The following is a 21,067-nucleotide window of genomic DNA, read 5'->3' on the forward strand; positions in this document are numbered from 1 at the left end:
GACTGGACACAAACACTGATACGTGCACACCAGTGAACACAGGTGCACATAAATAAACCAAAAGAAAGTAAAAGTTGAAACAGTGCAGGAGTGTGACATGTTTCAATCACTGTAGAGTAATCAGTAATTACTTTCTTTTGTCTCGAAGGGAGCTTTTTTGGGGGTGGCTGGGTTGTTTAAAATCTTCTCTTCCTCGGTGAGAGAGCACAGTTAAGTCCAACATCAAACGCTCTCTGAGAGAGTCCATTTATCAGCACAGACACTCTCATTTTCATGCACTGACTTATAATTTTGATGAATAGGAAGGCCACTCGACCCTGATAAGAATCCCCTTCTACTGTCAATCATTTTATCAGAAGACGAAAGATAAATGACTCGACATAATGTCCTGTCAATGTTATCTCTACCTCTTACATGCAGATCAATACCGTGGTCAATTTCTCTGTGTCTGAGGGGGATGGAGAGGGTGTTTGAAGGGCCATTGCGATGGTGAAAAAGTGAGGCTGGCTGGCAAAAGTTTAAACAGATCCTGGATCAGAAGATGTTTAACCCTACAGCTTTTGAACTGCCAGTTCAGCTCCCTCATATGCCTTGTGAACTTAAGGAAAAAGTACTGTTTGATTCCACTGTGGCCCTCGTATCTTGTTGGAAAAATCCTGCAGAGATTGATTTGATGCCAGGCTGTTCTGTGCCGTAAACTCAAATAAATTTGATCATATCAGAGTAAAAGAACATTATTAATGATTTGGAGCAGCTTCACACACATACACACAGACGTACATACTGCACGCTGCTCCCTCTTCCCCGTTGCAGTGGTGATTGACCCTCGCGGGCAAGTAAGGAAAAAAGCCAGATTCTGAAAAATAGATTAGAACCTAATAATGTTATCTTCTTTAAACATATAAAGGTTAAATAAAATAACAGGAATACTCTCTAGATCTGGAGTAAGTGGATGACAACACTGCACTCTGATTTGTTTCTGGTGTACTGGTTTAGCTCAATATAATTGGCCGTACGGTCTGCAGAACACAGGTGATTTACAGATAAGTGGGTCTGCATGGGGCCTGGTTCAAGCTAATGCTCAGCCACTAACGTCAGCAGTAGGTCTCCTTTTCGTTTCAACTCATTAGACCTGAGTGCTGTGGGAGGGACAGAGCATAGAGCTGCAGGCTCGCGAGTCTAGATCTCTAAGTTGGGTCAGTCGGTGGACTTCAGTCTTATCACTTGTTATTGTAACGTGCAGATGTGGGTCCAGGGGGAGTGAAAAATGAGAGGAGACAGTGAGTGGAAATAAATATCATAATTGTAAATTTTAGGCTCTGTCACGCTAAAACTGTCACCGCCATTTGAATACCTTAGTTTGTGGATGTCGGGATTTTCCCCCTCTTCCTCACAGTTTCAATCCCTTTTCCAAAGATGTATCGTTATTCCTATATCAGCGGATTGAATCTTAAGTTGGCTGAAGATTAAAGTAAAGTGAAGACACCCACAAGAAAGACAATTCAACCACCACTTTTTTGCAATCTAGTTATGCATCATATAGTTTGTACCAAGATTCACGGTCTAAATTCTTGAGCTCTTGTCCTCAAAATACCAAGCTTACTTTTGCCATGCTTTTACTTTGTAATATATTCAAATGTACCCACATTTTTCTAAAGAGTATTTAGTCACTTAAATGAATCATTTAGATCAGAAGGCCAACGAGGAGTATGAAAGTTTTTTGAATGCCATGGCCTTGGATGATGTAGTCTGCAGTGTATTAGCTGTGAAAATGCTTGGATGTTAAACAGAAGGAGTCTTAAGGCTGCGTCTGGCAAAAAAAACAAAAGAATCCCGCTTTAAAATCAGAGCACAACAGCACTTCTGTTGACAGGAAGCATTTGGAGGAACCATTTCCACGAGAACAGATCATCAGCTTTGTGCGTGTCCATTATTGTCTTATTGTCTTCCACCATTAGCTGTAAGCATCAACAAGCAGCCGTTTTCTCTTTCAGCGTACTTGACCTCCTCAATTAATCACCCCTCCTCCCAACTTTTTCCATGAAATTATTACCATCTTCCTCTCGCTGGAGCTCTCCACCGCTATCATTTCTTTCCATCTCATGTAGTCTCCACTGATGTCTTGTTAAAGACGGAGCACTCATCGATGATGAAGCCATGTACTGTAGATTTCTCGGATACATACCACACTGGTCTGCCTCATTATTAAGTTTTAACTTAAAGGAATAGTAGGATACTTTGGGAAATACACTTAATTGCTTTCTTGTGAAGAGTTAGACAGGAGGATCGATACCACTCTCAACTGTCCTTAATTATAAGTTTTCAGCGAGCAGGAATTAGCTTAGCTTAACACAAAGACTGAAAACAAGGAGAAACAGACAGTTACATCATTTGTCTACATGCTCTTCCAATGAACATATTATATCAAGTTTGTTTAATTCATACAAAAACCAAAGTGTGAAAATGATTTCTTGGTTGGCAGCAGTAACATCCTGGGTGGGTGGATAATGTTTCCTTCGGGCAGAGCCGGGCTGATTGTTTCCTCCTGTTTCCAGTCTTTGTGCCAAGCTAATACTTAACTGTAAACAGCAAGAAATCTTTATTATAAAATATTTTGACTTATTAAATTGGCTCTATGTAACAATTTGTAGCAGCTTCCCTGTATTCATAATTTTTTTACTGGCCACATATGAGCGGATTATAACGTGACGTGACAAATGAGGCCTTCCCCGTCACTCTCAGTTGCCTATACAAGTCTGTAGATGGTTAGTTCAAGTTTTTTTGCCGGACTGTTGGGTCTGATTTTCCTCGAAAGATGTGACTGTATGCACATTCTTGAGTGCCTCGTCTCAGTGCCTTTCTTTGCCCCGCTAACTGAGAGCAGCAGTAGCGTAAAGACAATGGGAAACAACAAATAGCCTGGCTCTATCCAAAGGTAGCAAAATTCACCCAGCTAGAAAGTTACTGCAGCCAAGAAACAATCTAGCACATATCAGGGCTTATCATGATTTTCATATTCTGTCTTTTTAGTACACATTCAACAAATATAATAATATGTGTAGGCTAATATTTAATGTATATAATGTGTTGATAAGTGAGCATAAGAGGGGATGGTAGACCGATTTTGTTTACCATACAGGGACCCAAATGCAGACACTGAGGCAGGCAGGTTGAAAACTAAAAGCGAGCTTTCATTCTTAAGTCCAAAAATCCAAATCCAAAATCCTGCAGACAACAAACAGAAGCAGGCCTATGTCAAAAGCAAAATCCCAAAACAAAGTACACACCAGAGTAACACAAGGAATCATTTAGCAAATGCCGGGAAAACACATGACCAAAACAGAGGAACAGGGTTAGATACACAGGGAGTTATTAATGGAACACAGATGAGGAGCAAAGAGGGTGGGAAGACAGGAGGAAGGAGAAAGTGAAACATGACACATGAAGATATAACTACAAAATAAAACAGGTAATCCATAAAACAAAAAATCAAAACCATGATACAGTGAACAGAGCCATGCCTAGCTGTTTTCAGTCTTTGTGCTAAGCTAAGCCAACTGGCTGCTCACTATAGCCTCATTTTAAGTGAACAGACTTGAGAGTAGTATTGATTGTTTCATCTTATTGTCTGTCAGAAATCGAACAGTCCAAAAATGTCGAACTATTTCTTTAACCAGCCCGTCCTCACCAGAAAAAAGGCTATACAGGTTGTTTGTTCAAGCAGATTATTACGATCCGTATTTAAGTTTTATTGTCAGGTCGTGACCTCTAGTGGCCATAGTAATTATGATGAATAGGAAGAAGTCAGGTTACGTTGTATAAAGAGTAACACGAGCAGATTGAGGTGAGTGGATGGAGCAAACACACCCACATTTTGCCCCAGCGGACCACTGTTCCTGTCCCTTTGTGACACTAAAATTCAGTGTTGTCTTATTTAGACTTACGTAATGTGTTTTCTGAAACTTTACCACATAGTTAGACTTACCACATAGTTTTGGTATAGAGATGTCTTGCCATCAAATATACATAACGTACACAGTGTTTATTAAGGGTTTTCTATTCCTATCTCTGCCCCTCTTTACAGCATACACCACTTTTCTGCAAAAGATGTGATTATGATTTATATTTCGCACAATCTTCAGAATTTATTGCCAGTTGTGGTTACAAAGTGCAACACTTGGCATATGTCTGTGCTGTATCAGTATTCACCAAGAAACTGCTGTAGTGGGAGAAAGAGAGCACAGAAAACTGACTTGGTGAAAAAAAAAAATCTTCAGCCAGGTTTTTTGATTTCTCTTTTTTTGTGTCTTTTTTTCATTTGGTCTCTGCTCCCCTCTCCATATCTGTTTCCTTTACTCCCTCTCTCTAACACTCCACCATATACACACACATACATTCACCACACACATCCATATAGTGTATATAGGGCCTCCTCCTTCTCAACATTATCTGTAAGACATCACCCCCCAACCCCTTTCATTTTCCTCCATTTCCCCAACTCTCTCATTATTTCTCACTGTCCACATCTCTTCCTCCACCTTTCCTCCCTGCATTGCCTCCTCCTTTCCTTTGTTTTCTCACTCTCTCTCTCTCTCTCGCTCTCGCTCTATCTCAGCCCTGCCTGATGTGTGGTTGTAAGAGGAGGTGTTTTGACCTGACATTGGGTTTGTTCAGCACGTCCGTCCACAGCTGCTGGAGGCCCTGTGGGGTCCTCTGGGGTCGGGTTTTGTTGGTTGTGGAGTGCGGTTCTCCAACAGGTACGCTCATTCAGAATACAAACCTGGAGCATACCTCTGAAGGGTGGAGTGAGAGGAAACTGCAACGCGATATTTTCTCCGTGGGGTGGCGACAGAATCACCACCATTACGAAAGACGGGTACATGAATGCAGAATCTGTAGGCAAGGGCTAAGATTTTGATCGGAAGTGTTTTGATTTCCGCTTGAAGCGAGTAGCATTGACCAATCACCATGAGTAGAGCCAACCATATTTTTATGCTGCAACTTTACATTTTTTAGGTTCAATTTGCAATTTTATGTTGTGCTTATGGTCTGGTTAGGTTAAGGCAAAAAGAACCAATCCACTTAGTGTAAAATACCTGTTTTGGTCGCCACAAACATGACTGGAGATGCCCCGAGTTCTCCTTATAAACACCCAGTTTCGTTGCCAGAAACACGGCTAGAGATGTTGCGACAAAAATATCCAGTTTTTGTCACCACAAAAACAACTGGATTTGTTTTCATGTCTCCTTAAAAATATCATTTGGTGTGATGCTTACAAATGTTGAAATGTAGCTGAAAACGATCGCTGCTTCTGCAGCTGTCTCACCCAGCGGTTACTCCACCACCATCCTCTTCGCCCCCCATTATGAAAGTCATCAATATTTTGTTCAGCAGACAGGACTGATAATCTGGCAATGTTGGAACTTGGATCAGCTATCATCTGGCGATGATTTTGCTTTTTATTAACCCTTTAAAAATGTATCCGCATTCATATGCAGATAAATTAAAAGTCGTCTCTAAAGTCCAACTCCATTCTGGCATCTTTAGTTTGAAGCACAGAAGAAAAATCTTAACAGGATATCCATTTTGTGTTTTTTCCGGATATCCCCTGGTTATGCCGGAAGCCCCGAAACATTTGCTCTTGCCCCTGGAGGCTAAATCCTCCACAGGAGATAGCTGATAAGTTTTGACATTGCCCTAACCCCTCACCCTAACAGTCCTGGGTCGGATGTCAAGAACATTTGTCGTTTTGATTGGATGAATAATGTGACCTTCTGTCGCCATCCTAGGAAAAAAAGTGTGAAAACAACAGTGATGAGCGGGGTTTAACACCACCTCCTCTTTCATCCATTCATCCCTCCCTCCCTACCTTCAGGTCCACTGCTCCCTCTCTTATTCCCCCTCCTTCTTCTATGTTCCCCTCCCTCTCTATGCCTCAGCGCATACATAAAGTACACAGACTCAGGGTAGTACAACGGCCCTGGGCAAAGACCTAAAAATACAAGCTTCAACACACCCTTACGCGAGGCTACACACACACAGACGCACACGCATGCACACTAACACACACGCACTTGATATCACTCTGAGATTCCCAGAGCTGTTCTCTACCGTTGCACTGAGCTTTTTATGATGTTCACCTTTACTCAGACTTTCTCTCCACCAAATAAATCTCTGTCCACACTTTTCACTGTAGTTTTTGATCTGAACATAACTCTATTGTGCTTTTAGCTGGAATACAAATCAGACATGAAGATGTTATAGATGTCAAAGTCCATCTTTTAGCTCTTTATTTCCCTTCCCTTTTTTTAAACAGTTAATGCGGTTTTGAAACACTGCATCTAGTTTTTAATTTAGTGGCTGCTGATGCTGATCTAATCTAATATATATAATCTAATATTCATTACAATAATGCATTTTTGTCAATACTGTCAGTCATGATGAGCGATCATCAATAGTGCTCCCTTCACTCCCCACCTATAAGCCTCCTCCCTGCGTTTGGTCGGGCAGCACACTTAAATATTTATTAATATTATTTGCAGTTGGTTATGATATGACTGTTAACACCAGGAAATAAATAAAACCACCGGCACAGTTGAGGCAGATTTGCTGAGCAGTGAAATACTCTGTTTTACTGTAATTGATGAAGCACTATAGTGTACAGTATTTCATATGCTGAGTAATTTTCTAATTGGTTGAGGGGTTGCGAGTTGTTGTGCAGCCCTGCAGCACCGTCAGTGAGAAGAAGCACTTGCTCATCAGAGGGAAAGAAAAAGGGGGAAAGAAATGTGATGAAGTGAGAATCTCCTTGTGAAATGCAGCATGAATCTCTGTGGGTTCAATGAAAATCTTTTTATTTTCCGTATACTCTCCGACAGATACACCCCACTGGACTGCCTGCTGTGCCTTTTTTTGCTTTATAATATAAGTGATGTTTTCCTGAGGTTGGCCTTCAAATTCCTTCCGCAGTGATTGGGTCTAATACAGCACTCCTGCTGGAATATGTGCAGTTCATGTAAATATGATTACAAGTCTGGAAGACAAAGACATCAGGCTACACACAGTGCGTGCATGTCCACAGAGAGAACGCACGGAGAAGCTCCTATGTTGGCCCTTTCAACATAGAGGTATGGATTGAATATATCTGCATAATGGATTTTCCCACCTGACAGTGTCTTATATGAATGAAGCTTTAGATGCCTGAGATAAAGAAAATGTAGAAATCATGGAAAACGTTTGCACAAAATAAATTTTTGTCGGAAATTTAATGAGGAGAGTTTCAAAGGTGTTGCTGTGAAACATTTCATTCCTCCCACCTCATTTAGGAAATACTGTAATCATGTAATTATGGTACAAATAAAGCAGATTGCAAAACCAAGTTAATTTGACAAAAATTGTTGGTGTACTGATGTTGTTTTGTTTTATCTGCAGGAGGTGTCGTGATGGGGTCATCTCCTCTAAATTCAAATATGCCAGTTGTGAGAAAAACCAAGGTTTATTTTTTTTGAGAACTGTAATGCAAAAATCCACCCATACCATTTTAAATCACCACAGGCAGCAGGAATAATGAATCTTTTGCAGTGTGGACGTCATAAACATGTAAACGCGCTGGGCCAGGAGGTGCAAGAGTAATGAGAGGCAGTCCAAACAGTCTGTCATCATCTATGCCTTTAGAGTGGGTCCTTTACCCGGGCCTCTGCAAAGTATATTGGTAGCATTATAGCATAGCGGTCCTCAATTTATCAATAAAAGAACCAATGTGTCACTCCGGCAAACACACAGCCGGCATTTGCATTCAAGATAACGAGACCTGTCATGTGAATTTTATACTCTGTCTCCTCGCTCTGTTTGTGCTGTCCCTCTTTCTTGCACTCTTGCCTTTGGTTTTTCCTCCCTTTGGAAATTTGGATGGAAGCTCCTCCCGCGGCCAGGATGGCTCTTCATGGAGTCCGCTGCAATATTCAGATTCCATTCTAGTGCATTACTGATAAATTATTCATACATTTGCTTTGCATTATACCATTTCTTTCATTCTATTCTGTTCAAATCTTTTCTGTTTTATTCTATTACTGCTACATTCCTGCTCGCACACCGTAACGCCACTTGCAGAACTCTTCCCGCCAACCACCTTTTGTTGAACGCCGCCTGCAGCAACTGCTGATACTAACTCTGTTTATAGTTTCCACTCCTGCTTTTTTTTTCTTTGGGAGCCTTGTGTCCATTAAGTTCAACTCCTGATTCAATTCCAAATATTCTTCTGAGCGTGAAAAACAGTATTAAAATATGGCTGAGATGCACTGTTGACCATCCAGAGAGGGTAAGGAGACACCTAAAGTGGTGAGCAGCAACACATTCCCTATGTGCAGGACTCCATACTGTGTTGTGTATTGTGTGTATACGTGCCCTCCACAGGATAGCTATGGCTGTGCAACACAGGCCAGACTACAGCTGTGAGAGAGACAGAGATCCCATCGGCAAATCCAATAAGAGGAGTAGAATTTCATTACAGATGTTCAGCCTGGATATGACGGCTCCATCAATAACCACCCCACATGTGAGAGGCAGAGGGATGAGCATGACGCAGTCAAAGTCGCACAGCCATGGCAGAATCTATATCGGATTGTTTCACAGTTCCACTAGCTTGAGTCCTCTTCTCTCCGACGCCTCTTTGCTCTGGCAGACGCCTCTCTTTCATTCTCCCCGTCCCCCTCTCTTGCTTTCACCTTCACTTTCTTTTTTTGGTCTTGACAATAGAAATGTCCAGTCTTTCTTCAATGGAGCAAGGAATTAGATCTCAAGTGGTCTGGTTCAATACTGCTGTCCACTCCGCTCGCCAGACAACGAAGATGTTTGCTTAAAAAGATATATGGCCCTTGTTTTGATTTCCAATTACAGTCTCTCTCCCTGTCTCTGGGTTTCTCTCCTCTTCACTGAAACAATTTTCACTTGTCAAAGAGGGTGTCATAAGTAACACTATTTCTTATATAACAACTACACAGACGGTTTTACAATTAACTAAAACAACAACATCATTTAATGGGGTAAAGAAAGCCGTTTGTGTTCTTTTTTAGAAAATCAATATGCATGTGCTCTTCTCATTTACTGTGTGTCAACATAAAAGGAGACACCGGCTCTTTTCCATTAACACATACAAGACTTTTCCATCCCTCACGTCTAAATATCTCCCACATGTTCATTCTAATGAGTCATTTTGTAAAGCTTTGCATACATAACACTGCTGTCCATCTAAGAGACTTGAACTCTTTGAACTTTATAAAGGTCTTATGAAGGCTGAAACAATTTCACTGGACATTGAATAGACAGAAAAGACACCAGTGTCTGGCAGTCGTCATCCGTCTTGAAGGTTTTTGTTTCAACAGTCAGATGAAGAGAAGAGTCTGAAGAACTCTCACAATTTTTCAACCCATTTAATTTTTTTCAAATGCATCAGACATTTGCTCTTTCAGACTCAACAATCTGAAGTATTCCAGCATTTCTTTCAAAACAGAGGAGTTCACAGATCTTCCAAACACCCAATATGTGAGTATAATAGGTGCTTTTCATTATATCAAAGTGCCGACATCATATCATGAATGACCTTAGGCTAGACGCAGATTACTGAGAATTTCCTAGTGGACTGACATGAACACACATGCTTGAAATATTACACATACAACAGGACTGGCAAGCTTGTTATTATGTGACGTTAAAAAGGTCACATAGCAGACATGTTATTTATTTTGATCAAATTTGTCGTGTCAAACAGGAAATTTACTGGAGAGGCAGGAATATTTGTGTACAGCAACCACTTAAGCTGCATGAATGCAGGTTGTTGAAGTTCACATTTTTCAATTACCTCTCGGTGCCTTCTGGAAACGCCACCACCCGGGGACTGCTTTGGCCCGCCTGTCTTTCATTTAATGTGTGTTTAAAAAATACATTTAATTCAAGCACATGCTGAAATTCCAAAATGTATGACAAATATTTTAATAAGCAAGACTTTGTCACCCTGTTACCATTCCTGGAAATGTATGTAAAAGTATCTGAAAATGCCTATCCTTTGTCCAGCCCAAAGTAAATGCAAAGGCTGTTGAACCATGTGGAGTACAGGCCTGATTTTGGGAAAGATTACAGTCTGAATTTCTTTTTAGAGGAGTTTGAATACACTAAATTATTTATTCATTTTTCTCACCTGAATTTATTAATGCCATGATAAGCCTGCAGATGACCTGAAACTGCCCCATATTAGCTGGAAAACACAATGGGTCCACATCATCTAGTCTTAAATGGTCCAATTTCAAATTTAGTAACAATATCACTAAAAATGTACACCTAACTTATGTTTTTCTAATTAAATAGTTAGGCAACTGGCAAAATACCCCTGCTTGAGAGTAACAGGGGCTAAAACTCACTATAGTTCTTTATTCCCTTATTAACAGCAACTTTATGCATAGAAAATAGTCAAAAACAAGTGCTTAGATGGAAAAACAGCCTCAAACAAAAGGCATAAAACTACGTAAACTTACATAATTTATTATATATAAAAAAAGTTAAATAGTTTAAACTAGATATTGCCTGATTTGAAATCTCATGCATCATCATCCAGAGGCTGGCCTGTAAGTGTCTCAGGTGAGAGGAGAAAGAAGAGAGAATGGGTCACTGGTCTACATGATCACTCATTGGCTGTTGTAGGCTCTAGGGCGGGCATAGATGCTCATGTCTGCTTAAATGAGCTGTCAATCAAATGGCTGCCATCTCAGGCTTTACCTGGTGTGGAAGGATAATGGCGTTTGCTGTGAAATGAGGAGTCTTAGTTTACAGATGAAAGCATGAAAAAGGTTTTGTTGGAGTTTGAAGCACTTTATTGATGAGTTGGCCAAACTTCGTACAAGCTAGTTTGTTAGCCTGTTTGTTTGTTGATTGCACCTTGCTGATGCGGTTTTATCTTGAATGGTTTCAGTGGTTCAGCGCAGCTTAACAGGTTAAAAAAACACCTGTAGAATCAGCTTGAATAGCAAAGTAAATCTAATTACCATGTTGCTTGATTAAGACTCAGTGGATTTGATCTTTTTAATTTTTAGTGTCACATATTATTATTCCATCTCCTACAGTTAATAATATGCAAACTTCAGGGAAAAAGAAACCGGTGGCATAACCACATTACTGTGAATTTAATTTCACATTCCTCTTTCTTATGTTGTCTTCTCTGATTTATCTGAGAAAGGCAAGAAGTGTTTTTGACAACAATAAGCGAGCGCTGCAGTCTAGCCATAGAAAGCCAAACGTACTGGCGTCGCATCCGTCTCTCTCTAATCACTTTAATTCCCTTCCCAACTGCCATTAACGTTGTATTGCAAATCGATCACGCAGACAGGATTTCTCACATTATAGTAAGATATTAACACCTTTAGTGGAACAAATGAAAGGACAGAGAAAATCATTTACTGCTAGGGACAAAACATCTTAACATCTTCTGAAGTAATATTTAATCTCACAAGGATATATACTACACACAAAACAAGAGGAGCAGGTCATTACTTTGAATTTATTTGTCTGCTGCTCTCTCTTTTGCTCTTTTTTTTAACCATGTGATTTATTCTCACAGTGTGCTGCAGTGCGAAGGATACATGCTGTGACTGAGATTTTTCTTCCCAGGCATTCAAAGAACTATCATTCTCAGCTCATATCACAGTGGTTTTGAGAGCCATTAGTGCATGCCATACATATTTATCAAGAATCAACACATCCAGGCTGCGTATCAAACTTGATAAACAGGAGTTTATATCAAACATCTAGTTCTGTCAAGCGTGAAAGTGATATATTTCCAAGCACATCTGTAACTATTACCAAACACTTTACTGGCGGATCTTTTTCTGGCTGTCTGCTGGCAGCCGGCTAGACTCTCCTCTTGCATGATGACATCAGCCACATTAACAACTTATTACAAACGTTTACATCAGTTTCTGTGGTAATCTCCAAACAAAGACCATGATACAGATGTATCACGAACTGTACAGACAAAACTCGCTGGCACCTCACCTAACACAGAGTAAGGGGTCCTATTGCATCAGCCACAAACTGCTGTGGAGAAGAGAAGAAGAGAGCCCCTCAAAAACAGGTGGGTGAGCACAGAAAGGAATGATGGGACGGCAATGGGAGCCGTCTGTGATTGGAGCATTCCTAGCCCCGGTAAACCTTTCTTCTCCCACCGCCATGTGCAGAGTGTTGATAAGAGACATCATCCCACTGACTCATTAATCAACTGTGAAATGTACAGCTACCTGCCGCTTTCTTATTCCCGTGCCCCCAAAACCCCTCCGCTTCTCCTCTTCTACCCGTCTGTAAAAGGAAGAAACAAACTGGACTCCACAAGGATTCCTTTTGAGAAAGAAAAAAAAAAAATGCTCTCCTTGCAGATTTCCCGTTTCAAGATTATTATTTTTTTCACTCCCACCCAACATACACACAGCCTTGTGAACACATGTGTCCGCCACACACAGAAACTGCTTGGTGTTTAAACACAGGAATGCAAGGACACAAGGGCAAAAGGAGAGATCACGACTCTGCAACTGGTTGAAAGTTGTGCAGCTGAGCACTTTGTTGTGCACACACAGACACATGTCCAATGCATTTCTCTGCCAGGATCAGGCAGCCAGATAACTATATTATTTTGGCTTTAAATCTAACATCCAAACCTTCCTCCCACTGCTCACTTTTTTCTCTGATAAAAGCACTTTATTCCCTTTTCAAGCTGTCCCATCACTGCGCTCCTGGAACGGGTAATATCTGCCATGAAACCCCTGATACATTTCTAAATTGTGCTGTGTGTTTGTAGGTCTCCTGCATATACATTCTGTTACGCTGTGTAAGAACTGCTGATCTGCTGTCTTTTTCACCCCAAACTCACTCCAGGGAGGCTTGAATTTTGATCAGTTTATTTGCATTTCCAACATGTCAGAACCTTTAATTTATCTACCCATTTTTGATGGACTTTATGGGGAGCTGACTATATAATCACTCATACTGCGTCATCAATTTTTTCTGAAAAGTAAGCAACAAACTGACCAAATCAAAGTTTGATTAATAGGCAGGGAGGTCTAGACAACATTGTTCTGGTGACAGCTGCGTACACAGAAAGCCCAGAGAGCTTTTAGCTATAAATTTTCTGATAGAGCAGATTGTAAAATATTCACAGCGTGGCAGAAGTTCACTTTTATGCATTTATAGAGGAGAATATCCCGCTAACAGGTAAACTTTGTGATTCATGTTTATAGCATGCTGCGTAGGCCTGAAGAGCTCCGGTTTGACGTAAATTGAAAGCCCAAAAAACATTTTATGTTGTCAAAAGGGTTGAACATGAAGTGTCAAGCAGTGACTTCTCACAGTACATAACCCAGAAACATCAGCGGAGTCTTGTTATCATCCAGGCACCAATGCTGCAGTCTGTTTGCATTTTACCTTCTCCCTGTAATAATCCTGCTGTAGACTCCACTCAGCTCTAAATTATTCAGGCACAATGTAAAATACATAGAGGTGTAAGTGAATGCAGGTGAAGGGGGCCCAAGTGTCAAACTTGAAGAACACATTTCTGTGTAGTGAGCTCCTGTACACTGTATTTTTTAATTTAATGTGAAAATGTAAACATAGAAAAATAATAAGGTTTTCATGCTATAAAAAGATCCATGTCTGTATTGGAGAATCAATCTTGAGCACTGGGTTGTGTCTGCGATGGGGTCTGTGCTATATTATAGCTGGATTGCATTATGGACCACTGGGGCTGCCGGAGAATTTGGCAGCTCTGCTTCATCTTTGATGGATTTCTTCCTCTGAAATTGTTTAATGTTGATGTCAGATGCTTTTTGATTCTTAAACACCAAACCTGGCTGATGCTGTTGATGTGGTTGATGTGTTTTAGATAGATGGTTAGATAGAAATGTTTACATTCAACTGGGGTGGAAGTTACTAATTACAGCAAGTCAAATTACTGTAATTAAGTCATTTTTGGGGTACTTGTACTTTATTATTATTTATAATTATGTATTTTTTCAGGTCTGTAATTTTTCTTTCAAAATTTTACTTTACTTACTTAAAGCAACATTATGTGACGTTTTACCTTAATAGCAGCTTCAGAATCATTGTGATAATACAGTGTCCTGTAATAGGGTGAATGGTGTCCCTGTCACAGCCACTCCACCCTCCTATCACTTGTTTCTGCACTATGTAACTTGAGTGAGAGGGTAGGATCACAGCTTTACATACAAGTTTTCAACACATAACACATGAAGAGGTGACGTAAAGGGTTTTGTTTGTAGTTAGCACCTACATTAGGTCTTACAAATTGTTAAACACCTGGGATTTGTATTTATGACAGTGGTGCTGCACTCAGAAACAAAGTGTCAGTTTCTACACAATGTTGCTTTTAGTGTGCATTTAGTTACTTAGTTACTTTTGACATCATTATTGAGTACTGAGTACAATTAGGATTCATATCTAAACCTTTCATCTGCATTTTTGTAGTCAATAATTCTACCCGATCACAAATGGGCCAATGAAAACCTGACATATGGACAAAACCCCAAAGCAGATAAAAACTGTGCAGCAGGCCCAGGTTTGGAGAGGTGACCACAACCACTGAGCAGGACAGTGCAGGAGTTGGGAGTAGTTTAGAAGATTTGGAGAAACAGAACCCTCTTTGATTGAATGCTTGCTATTGATAATGCATTATAATGCAACATCAGCAGTTAAAACGTAATTAATACTTATTAATGTTTGAGAAGATTACTTTGTACTTTTTTGAATCTCATTCCCAACCCGTCAGGTACTGACATTTTGGGAATGTAGACCAGTTGTAAAAAAATTGTGAAAATTTGAAAAAAGGGCCCTCTGTCAAATTCATTTCAACTTTGTTTATTGTGTTTTTCGTCAAATGAATAAAATTCAAGTCTACATAACCACAAATCTGTCATCTGTCATTTCGACAGGATTTTGCAGCAGATGCAGCAGATGTATTTCAATGAGATCCAGGCCACACACTAGCGAGCTAACAGTTAACTGTTTCTGTGTGGCAGTTGGCAACGTGTGTTGAGGTGCATTACAGCCACCTACTGTAACAGAAAGAAACATTTTATAATTTTATATTTTTAGCACAATATGAATATTTCATTCTTTGAATATAAAGGGTTATTGTTGATATCGGTTATCAGCACCACCCGTACTTAACAGTAGTTTTACTTGTAATTGAGTAATATTTCAGTAATGTAACTTTACATTTTTGTTGCTTTTTCCACCACTGCATATAACTGTTTTGCACACAAGACCTATTTCCTATTTTTCTTTTAACTTAAGCAGCCATATCTCAAAATCATGCCTTGAGGGTAATTGAGAGCAGCTTGTAAACTTTTAAAGAGGTGCATTATAATTCAAAAGCGCTGCTGCGCTGCCAGAAACAATATTTGATTTTAAAAATGCTTGAGATGTGTGCAGGTTGTAGACAGCAAGCACAAATTGCTAATGTATTCTGCATTATTTTATCTTTGAAAATACTTTTGGAGGTTGAAATGATGAGTGATGTGTAATTATTAGTTATAAGACTGGTGAAGAATCCCTGAAATGGAACTGTCTGTACCTTTTACCTCGCAGTCATCATATATTTTAACATCCAAAATGATAACAAGATGACTGAGCCAAAACATCAAACACAGTGTCACTGTTCAAATGTGCTGAATGTGGAGCTCACGGTGAAAAACTATACAAATCATATTCAAATGTTTGACATGTTATATTCTCAGAGGCCCAGAGCAGTAAACCCACCAGTTTAGAAAATCGCTGTAATTTCTGCCAGACCTGGCCACTCTGTATATAGTGCAACCACAGTTAACGATAACATATTGAGCAGCGTTTACTTTGACATCTGTTCCTGTGACAGATTGTAAACCTTTTTTTCTAAATCAGCGGGTAACATAGAGACGTTTGGTTCAGTAGCATGCATTTATGTGGCACAACACTATACTTGTATGTGCCGCCTGAAGGCATAAACATTTTGGTGGAGACACTAATTGTGTATCAGCAATGGTCAACCTTCATTCTCTGTAGGGAAGAAAATATGTATGCAAAAACATACAGAAATGCATTTTTCATGTGCAAACATCCCCAAGAAAGTTCAGCACATGTGTGAGGGTGTATGTTTTAAAAAGAAGAAGTAATAAATCATGGGTAAAATAACATTCTAGAGTATAAACATAATGATATATTGTTTAAAATATAGGTCCAAAATGATTTAGTCTGCCTGTTCTTGTTTGCTAGTATATTATTACTATTACTATTGTACAGAACAAATAGCATGCATAAGTCCTCTCAGTGATAGCCGCAGCTGATTGGATGAAGAAAATAGTGAAAGTTGCCCACTGGAGACTAGGTTAAGATTTTTACTATTTAATAGGAAAGTAACATACACCAAGGACTGCAAGTACACTCAAAAGTAGAGAAAAAAAGTGTTGCACACACTGGCTCTGTATGCATTTTTCTTTTTAATCCGACAACGTTTTGGCCCTCAGGCCTTCTTTAAGATCATGATCATCCTCAACCACTAGGGTGGGAACAAACACTGAAGGCCTCCTGATTGTTCCATTGTGCTGGAGGATGATTGTCTAATCACCATCACATGTGCCATTAGGGTGTAGCCTATATACAATATCAGTGCCTGCGACTAAGTATGGTTGTTGAACTTGAAGAGGGCCTGAGGGCTGAAATGTGATCAGATTAAAGAGAAGAATGAAGCATGTTTTTCAATATGACAGTAACATGTCCATAGATTAGAGTTGCTGTCCATACCGGCCATGATGAGATCTTTTCCTAACAAAATCACCAGTCAACTCAAGGGGGTATCATCCAAAATTGCTTTTCTGTGTCCCTGTTTCTGACTTATATCTATTTATTTATATCTAGTGCTGCAGAGGATGTGACTCTTTTAGTCTGCCCCTCATTTCTTACAAAGGAGTCACACATGTGCACACATGGGGCCTTTTTAGTATTGAAAGTGCTTGAAAAAACCTGAAATCCTGAAAAAAGTACCTTTTGTCCAAAGTCTGTATAAAACCACCGCTTTTTGAAAGGATGTAGATGGATGATTGATACCACTCTCATGTCTGTGAGCTCAAGGTAATTAGTCCCCTCCATTAAATCCAAACATATCACTTTTACAGAAGAAAGAGAAGATGACTGGTTGCTCTATTTAACACAATGTAGGCCAAAAATTGTGTTGTGTGCTCTTGGAAAATGGGAGAAAAGGTCAATTCCAAAGGCAATCCAGGCATATATAATATATAATAATAAAAAGCATTTATTGTTGTGGCTAAATCATAATAAAAAAAAAAAGCCAACATGCCTCGACCATCAGGTCTTCTCCTGGGCTCCACACAAACAAAACCAAGTGGCCAATGGGAGGCATCACATGACCCACATGATGACATATCAGGTGAAACAAATTCAAGTTAATGAAGCATAAAAACACAAGAGATGTTGACATGCTTACAGCATACAAAATAGATTAATAACCCAAATACTGTCAAGAAGGGGGAAGCCTTTACAGAAAAAATAGATTACAAAAACATCTGGGTCCTCTTGGCTGTGGCCCCGGGCCTCATGGTGTTGTCTGTTTGATGGTGGAAACTCTTTTTTAATGATTGCCCTTTTTATGATAAAGCCACGACAGTAAAGAATTTTTAAAATTGTCTTCCTTCCTTTTACACCTCACTTTGAGTAAGGACTCAACAAGCAGGACATGACATACTAATAGCTTGTTTTTCTATTATGTCACATGTTTCTGTAGCTATGGCGCAAAAACTGCAGACGGAGGACAGGAAGTGATTTATGACACAAATGCGGATACATGTAGTGAATGGTGAATTACCATGGGACCTTATTTCAGGAAAAAATATGTGTGGTAGTGAATGGAACGCGACAAATCATTTCTTTATTCCGTTTGAATTGTGCCATGAAAGACACATATGACATTTGTCAATTTAAAAGATAATCTTTTTGAGAAAGTAAACCAGAATTGGTCCTGAATATCAGCAGCTCACAGAACTGATGAACTCTCCCTACACATAACTGCAGTTGTCAATATGGACAGATTTATTGCAATTTTCACCTTTTTCTTTCTGTGCCTTGGTGGCGGCCATGTTGAAGTTAGTAATGCAGAATGGGTGAGAGGATGTAGTTCACTGAGCGGGTTTACATAAGACTAATTGGTGTTTAACTTTATTTTTGACAAACTGTGACTTTCTTGACTTGCAAAATTGTCTTTGAAATTAACAAACACCATATGTGTGATTTACGGCACAAATCAAACATGATCAAAAATATATCTGTCTCTCCTCATTGACTACAGTACAATTTAAAAAAATGTTTTTTTAATGAAATAAGGTCCCATAGTGTATGAAGGGGGTGGGACTTCGCCTCTCTATTAGTCAGCTTCAGAGTTGCTGCTGGGCAGATTTTGTTACCTTCGGACAGAGTCATGCTAGCTGTTGCCCCTTGTTTTCAGTCTTTATGCTAAGCTAACCAAATGCTGTCAGTAGATTTATATTTAGCCTACAAATATGAGAAGGGAATCAATTCATCTTCTCATCTGATTCTTAGGAAGAGACCCCATCGTGTATTTTCTAAAATGTCAAACTCTTGAACAGCTGCCTTGCTTTGAGGTCCCCTTGATATAAACTCTGGACAAAGGGTTAACTTTTTAAAGGACAGGTTCAGATTTTATTGAACAAAATATTTTCAGGTAAATAGACATGGTCATATACTATGTATGCAAATTAAGGATGTTTTTGGACTCTACAATATGAGACCTTTCAACATATTCTACGAAAAGAAGAAAAGCAGAGTTAAAAGGCCGGGACATGCACTCTCCAAAACTGGTGGCTGCCCTTACTCTCAAAAAACCCAGCCGTTAATTACACCATGCATCATAACCTCTGCTCTCTGAGGGGGCAGAGTGAACTCCCACACTGGCAATTTAAACTGCACCTTATAAGCTACTTTTCTCCTGTGTGTAAACACAGCGGCGCGCGCGCACACACACACACACGTCGCAATAATTGTCCACACACACACTCAGTGAACACAGTATGATACTCACACACAGGTTATGGCTTTCCAAGCAGTTTGAGCTCGTTTAATCTCATCCCTGTATACATTCTTTGTGATCAAACCTTTATAGACAAATATAAACGCAGATAATGAAGGCCTTCCATTAGTACCAATAATCAATACAGAGTCATCTTAGCGTACAGTAATGTCCATTCAAGGTACTGGGGATATCATTCGGCTGAATGAAAGAAAAGTGTTGTTTATATACATAGAGACAGAAATATACACATGTGCAGGTGGACGTATGGCGTACACCCACAGTCATCAACAACAACATCTCAAATGACCAAAGAACCATAAACTGGTAACATCGCCGCCTTTAGTTGTTTTCTCTGACCACTGAAAAAAGTTTAAGGTAGCACCCAAATGAAAGAGCAGTACGGTAGATTGATTATGGTCACGGATACTATACCAACACTTAGAACACTGAGTAGGCTTTACAGTTTAGAGTTTACACTTGTGTTGAAGAGACAGAATGTAATCATCCCCCCCATCCCCGCCCCGAAATTTGTGGTCTGCTCATCCAAGAGAAGATTAAGTCGAGAACCAATTCAAGACAAAAAAAAAAAGTGTGACTGATAGCAGAAATATGTCTCTTTCTCTCTCTCTCTCTCTCTCTCTCTCTGTTCGCTCTCACTCTACCCAATTTACCCCGTGCTCATTCCTTTTTCTCTCTGCAACAATTTCTTTACTGTCAATCCTGTCTTCTTTTAATTATGTTGCTCATTCCCTCCCTCCCTGTGACAATTGTGCAGAAGTCTCTGACGTGATCGGCTTCAGTCCTCCAGGTTTTTTTGTGTCTCAGTCGGAGGGAGAGAGTCGTTCCCAGAGAACAGCCTTCGCGGCCTCTCCTATCAAGGGTCCTTTTGAACGCCGTGTGCTTCATCACAGTTTTGGTCCGTCCCTAACAATTCATCAAATGAACAACAAATTCACAATTGTAAAATTTCAATATTTTCCACCACCTTCTTCTTTTTGTTTTTTTTCTTCTTTCACAAATGCCATTCATGTCGACTGCCCAGAGATTCAGCCTTCTTAATATCAGTCTCAGAAATAACACCTTCTGCTTTTGGGATCAGCTTGTGGGTGGATGACCTCTTTTTTCTCCTCCTGGCGCTTCTATAAGGCATGCTGGGCCAGGACCAGAGCCAAAGCCAGGCCGGGAACCAGAGCCCAGACGTTGGCACACAGACAGGCAGAGTGATCCTCTGGCAGGCCCCGGGTTTCGCCCAGGCCACCGTCTCTTGGTTCAGGATACTAGGCAGATAGAGAGACACACAGGGGGGAAAGAGAGACGTGTAAAGGTTAGACATGGCTCAGTCACTCGTGCTGCTTTCTTGTTCTGGCATTTGATGAGGGGAAAGAGAAACAGGGGACGGGAGGAAGGTGAGGCTGGACAGTATCAGAGCCGAGCTGAGGAGACAGCAAGAGTCACAGAGTCGGAGTAAGAGTGAGAAATGACATGTAACCATGGAAGACCCACTCTGGCTCCGACATTAAGTGTTTGATCCACCAAATGTTTTGATATGTGAAGTATATTTCAAGCCCATGCTGCTTAGTATGCTCTCTGCTTCTTAAACAAGTTGGCAACAAAGGAAAGCTACTTGTGAGGACTTTTTCCTTTTTTTCCCACTCTTTTAGGTTGTGCCAGCAAGTCTCTAAACAGTTTTTAAAGCTATCATTACAGACTTTATTTACAAGGAAAACATGCTACGCAGCCAAACACACACTACAGAAGCCAACAGCAGCTGTGGATTTCTTTCAATATTTTATAAGGCATAAATTACAGTGAGTAGACGCCGAACAAAACACTTGCTAGACCCCTTGTATGCAGCTTGACTGTGCACAATCAAACCGGCACAATGTTTATTCTTGTGCACAATAGGAAATAAACATATGTACAGTGTGCATACTGAGA

At 40.0% G+C, this 21,067-nt stretch overlaps 1 protein-coding gene across 1 annotated transcript in view; it reads right to left on the reverse strand.

Annotated features, from left to right (window-relative positions):
* Positions 1-16,415: 16,415 nt before the first annotated feature.
* The window catches only part of LOC311261684 (GDNF family receptor alpha-2-like), a 58,747-nt gene continuing 54,095 nt past the window's right edge, over positions 16,416-21,067 (reverse strand). Inside the window, exon 8 of the mRNA XM_084360529.1 lies at positions 16,416-20,406. Coding sequence (XP_084216655.1) covers positions 20,269-20,406 — 138 coding nt within the window. The 3' untranslated portion in view covers positions 16,416-20,268. The remainder of the gene's footprint in view (positions 20,407-21,067) is intronic.

The sequence above is a fragment of the Pagrus pagrus genome (genome assembly GCF_965226575.1).
Source record: "Pagrus pagrus genome assembly, chromosome: 8".
Taxonomy (NCBI): Eukaryota; Metazoa; Chordata; class Actinopteri; order Spariformes; family Sparidae; genus Pagrus; species Pagrus pagrus.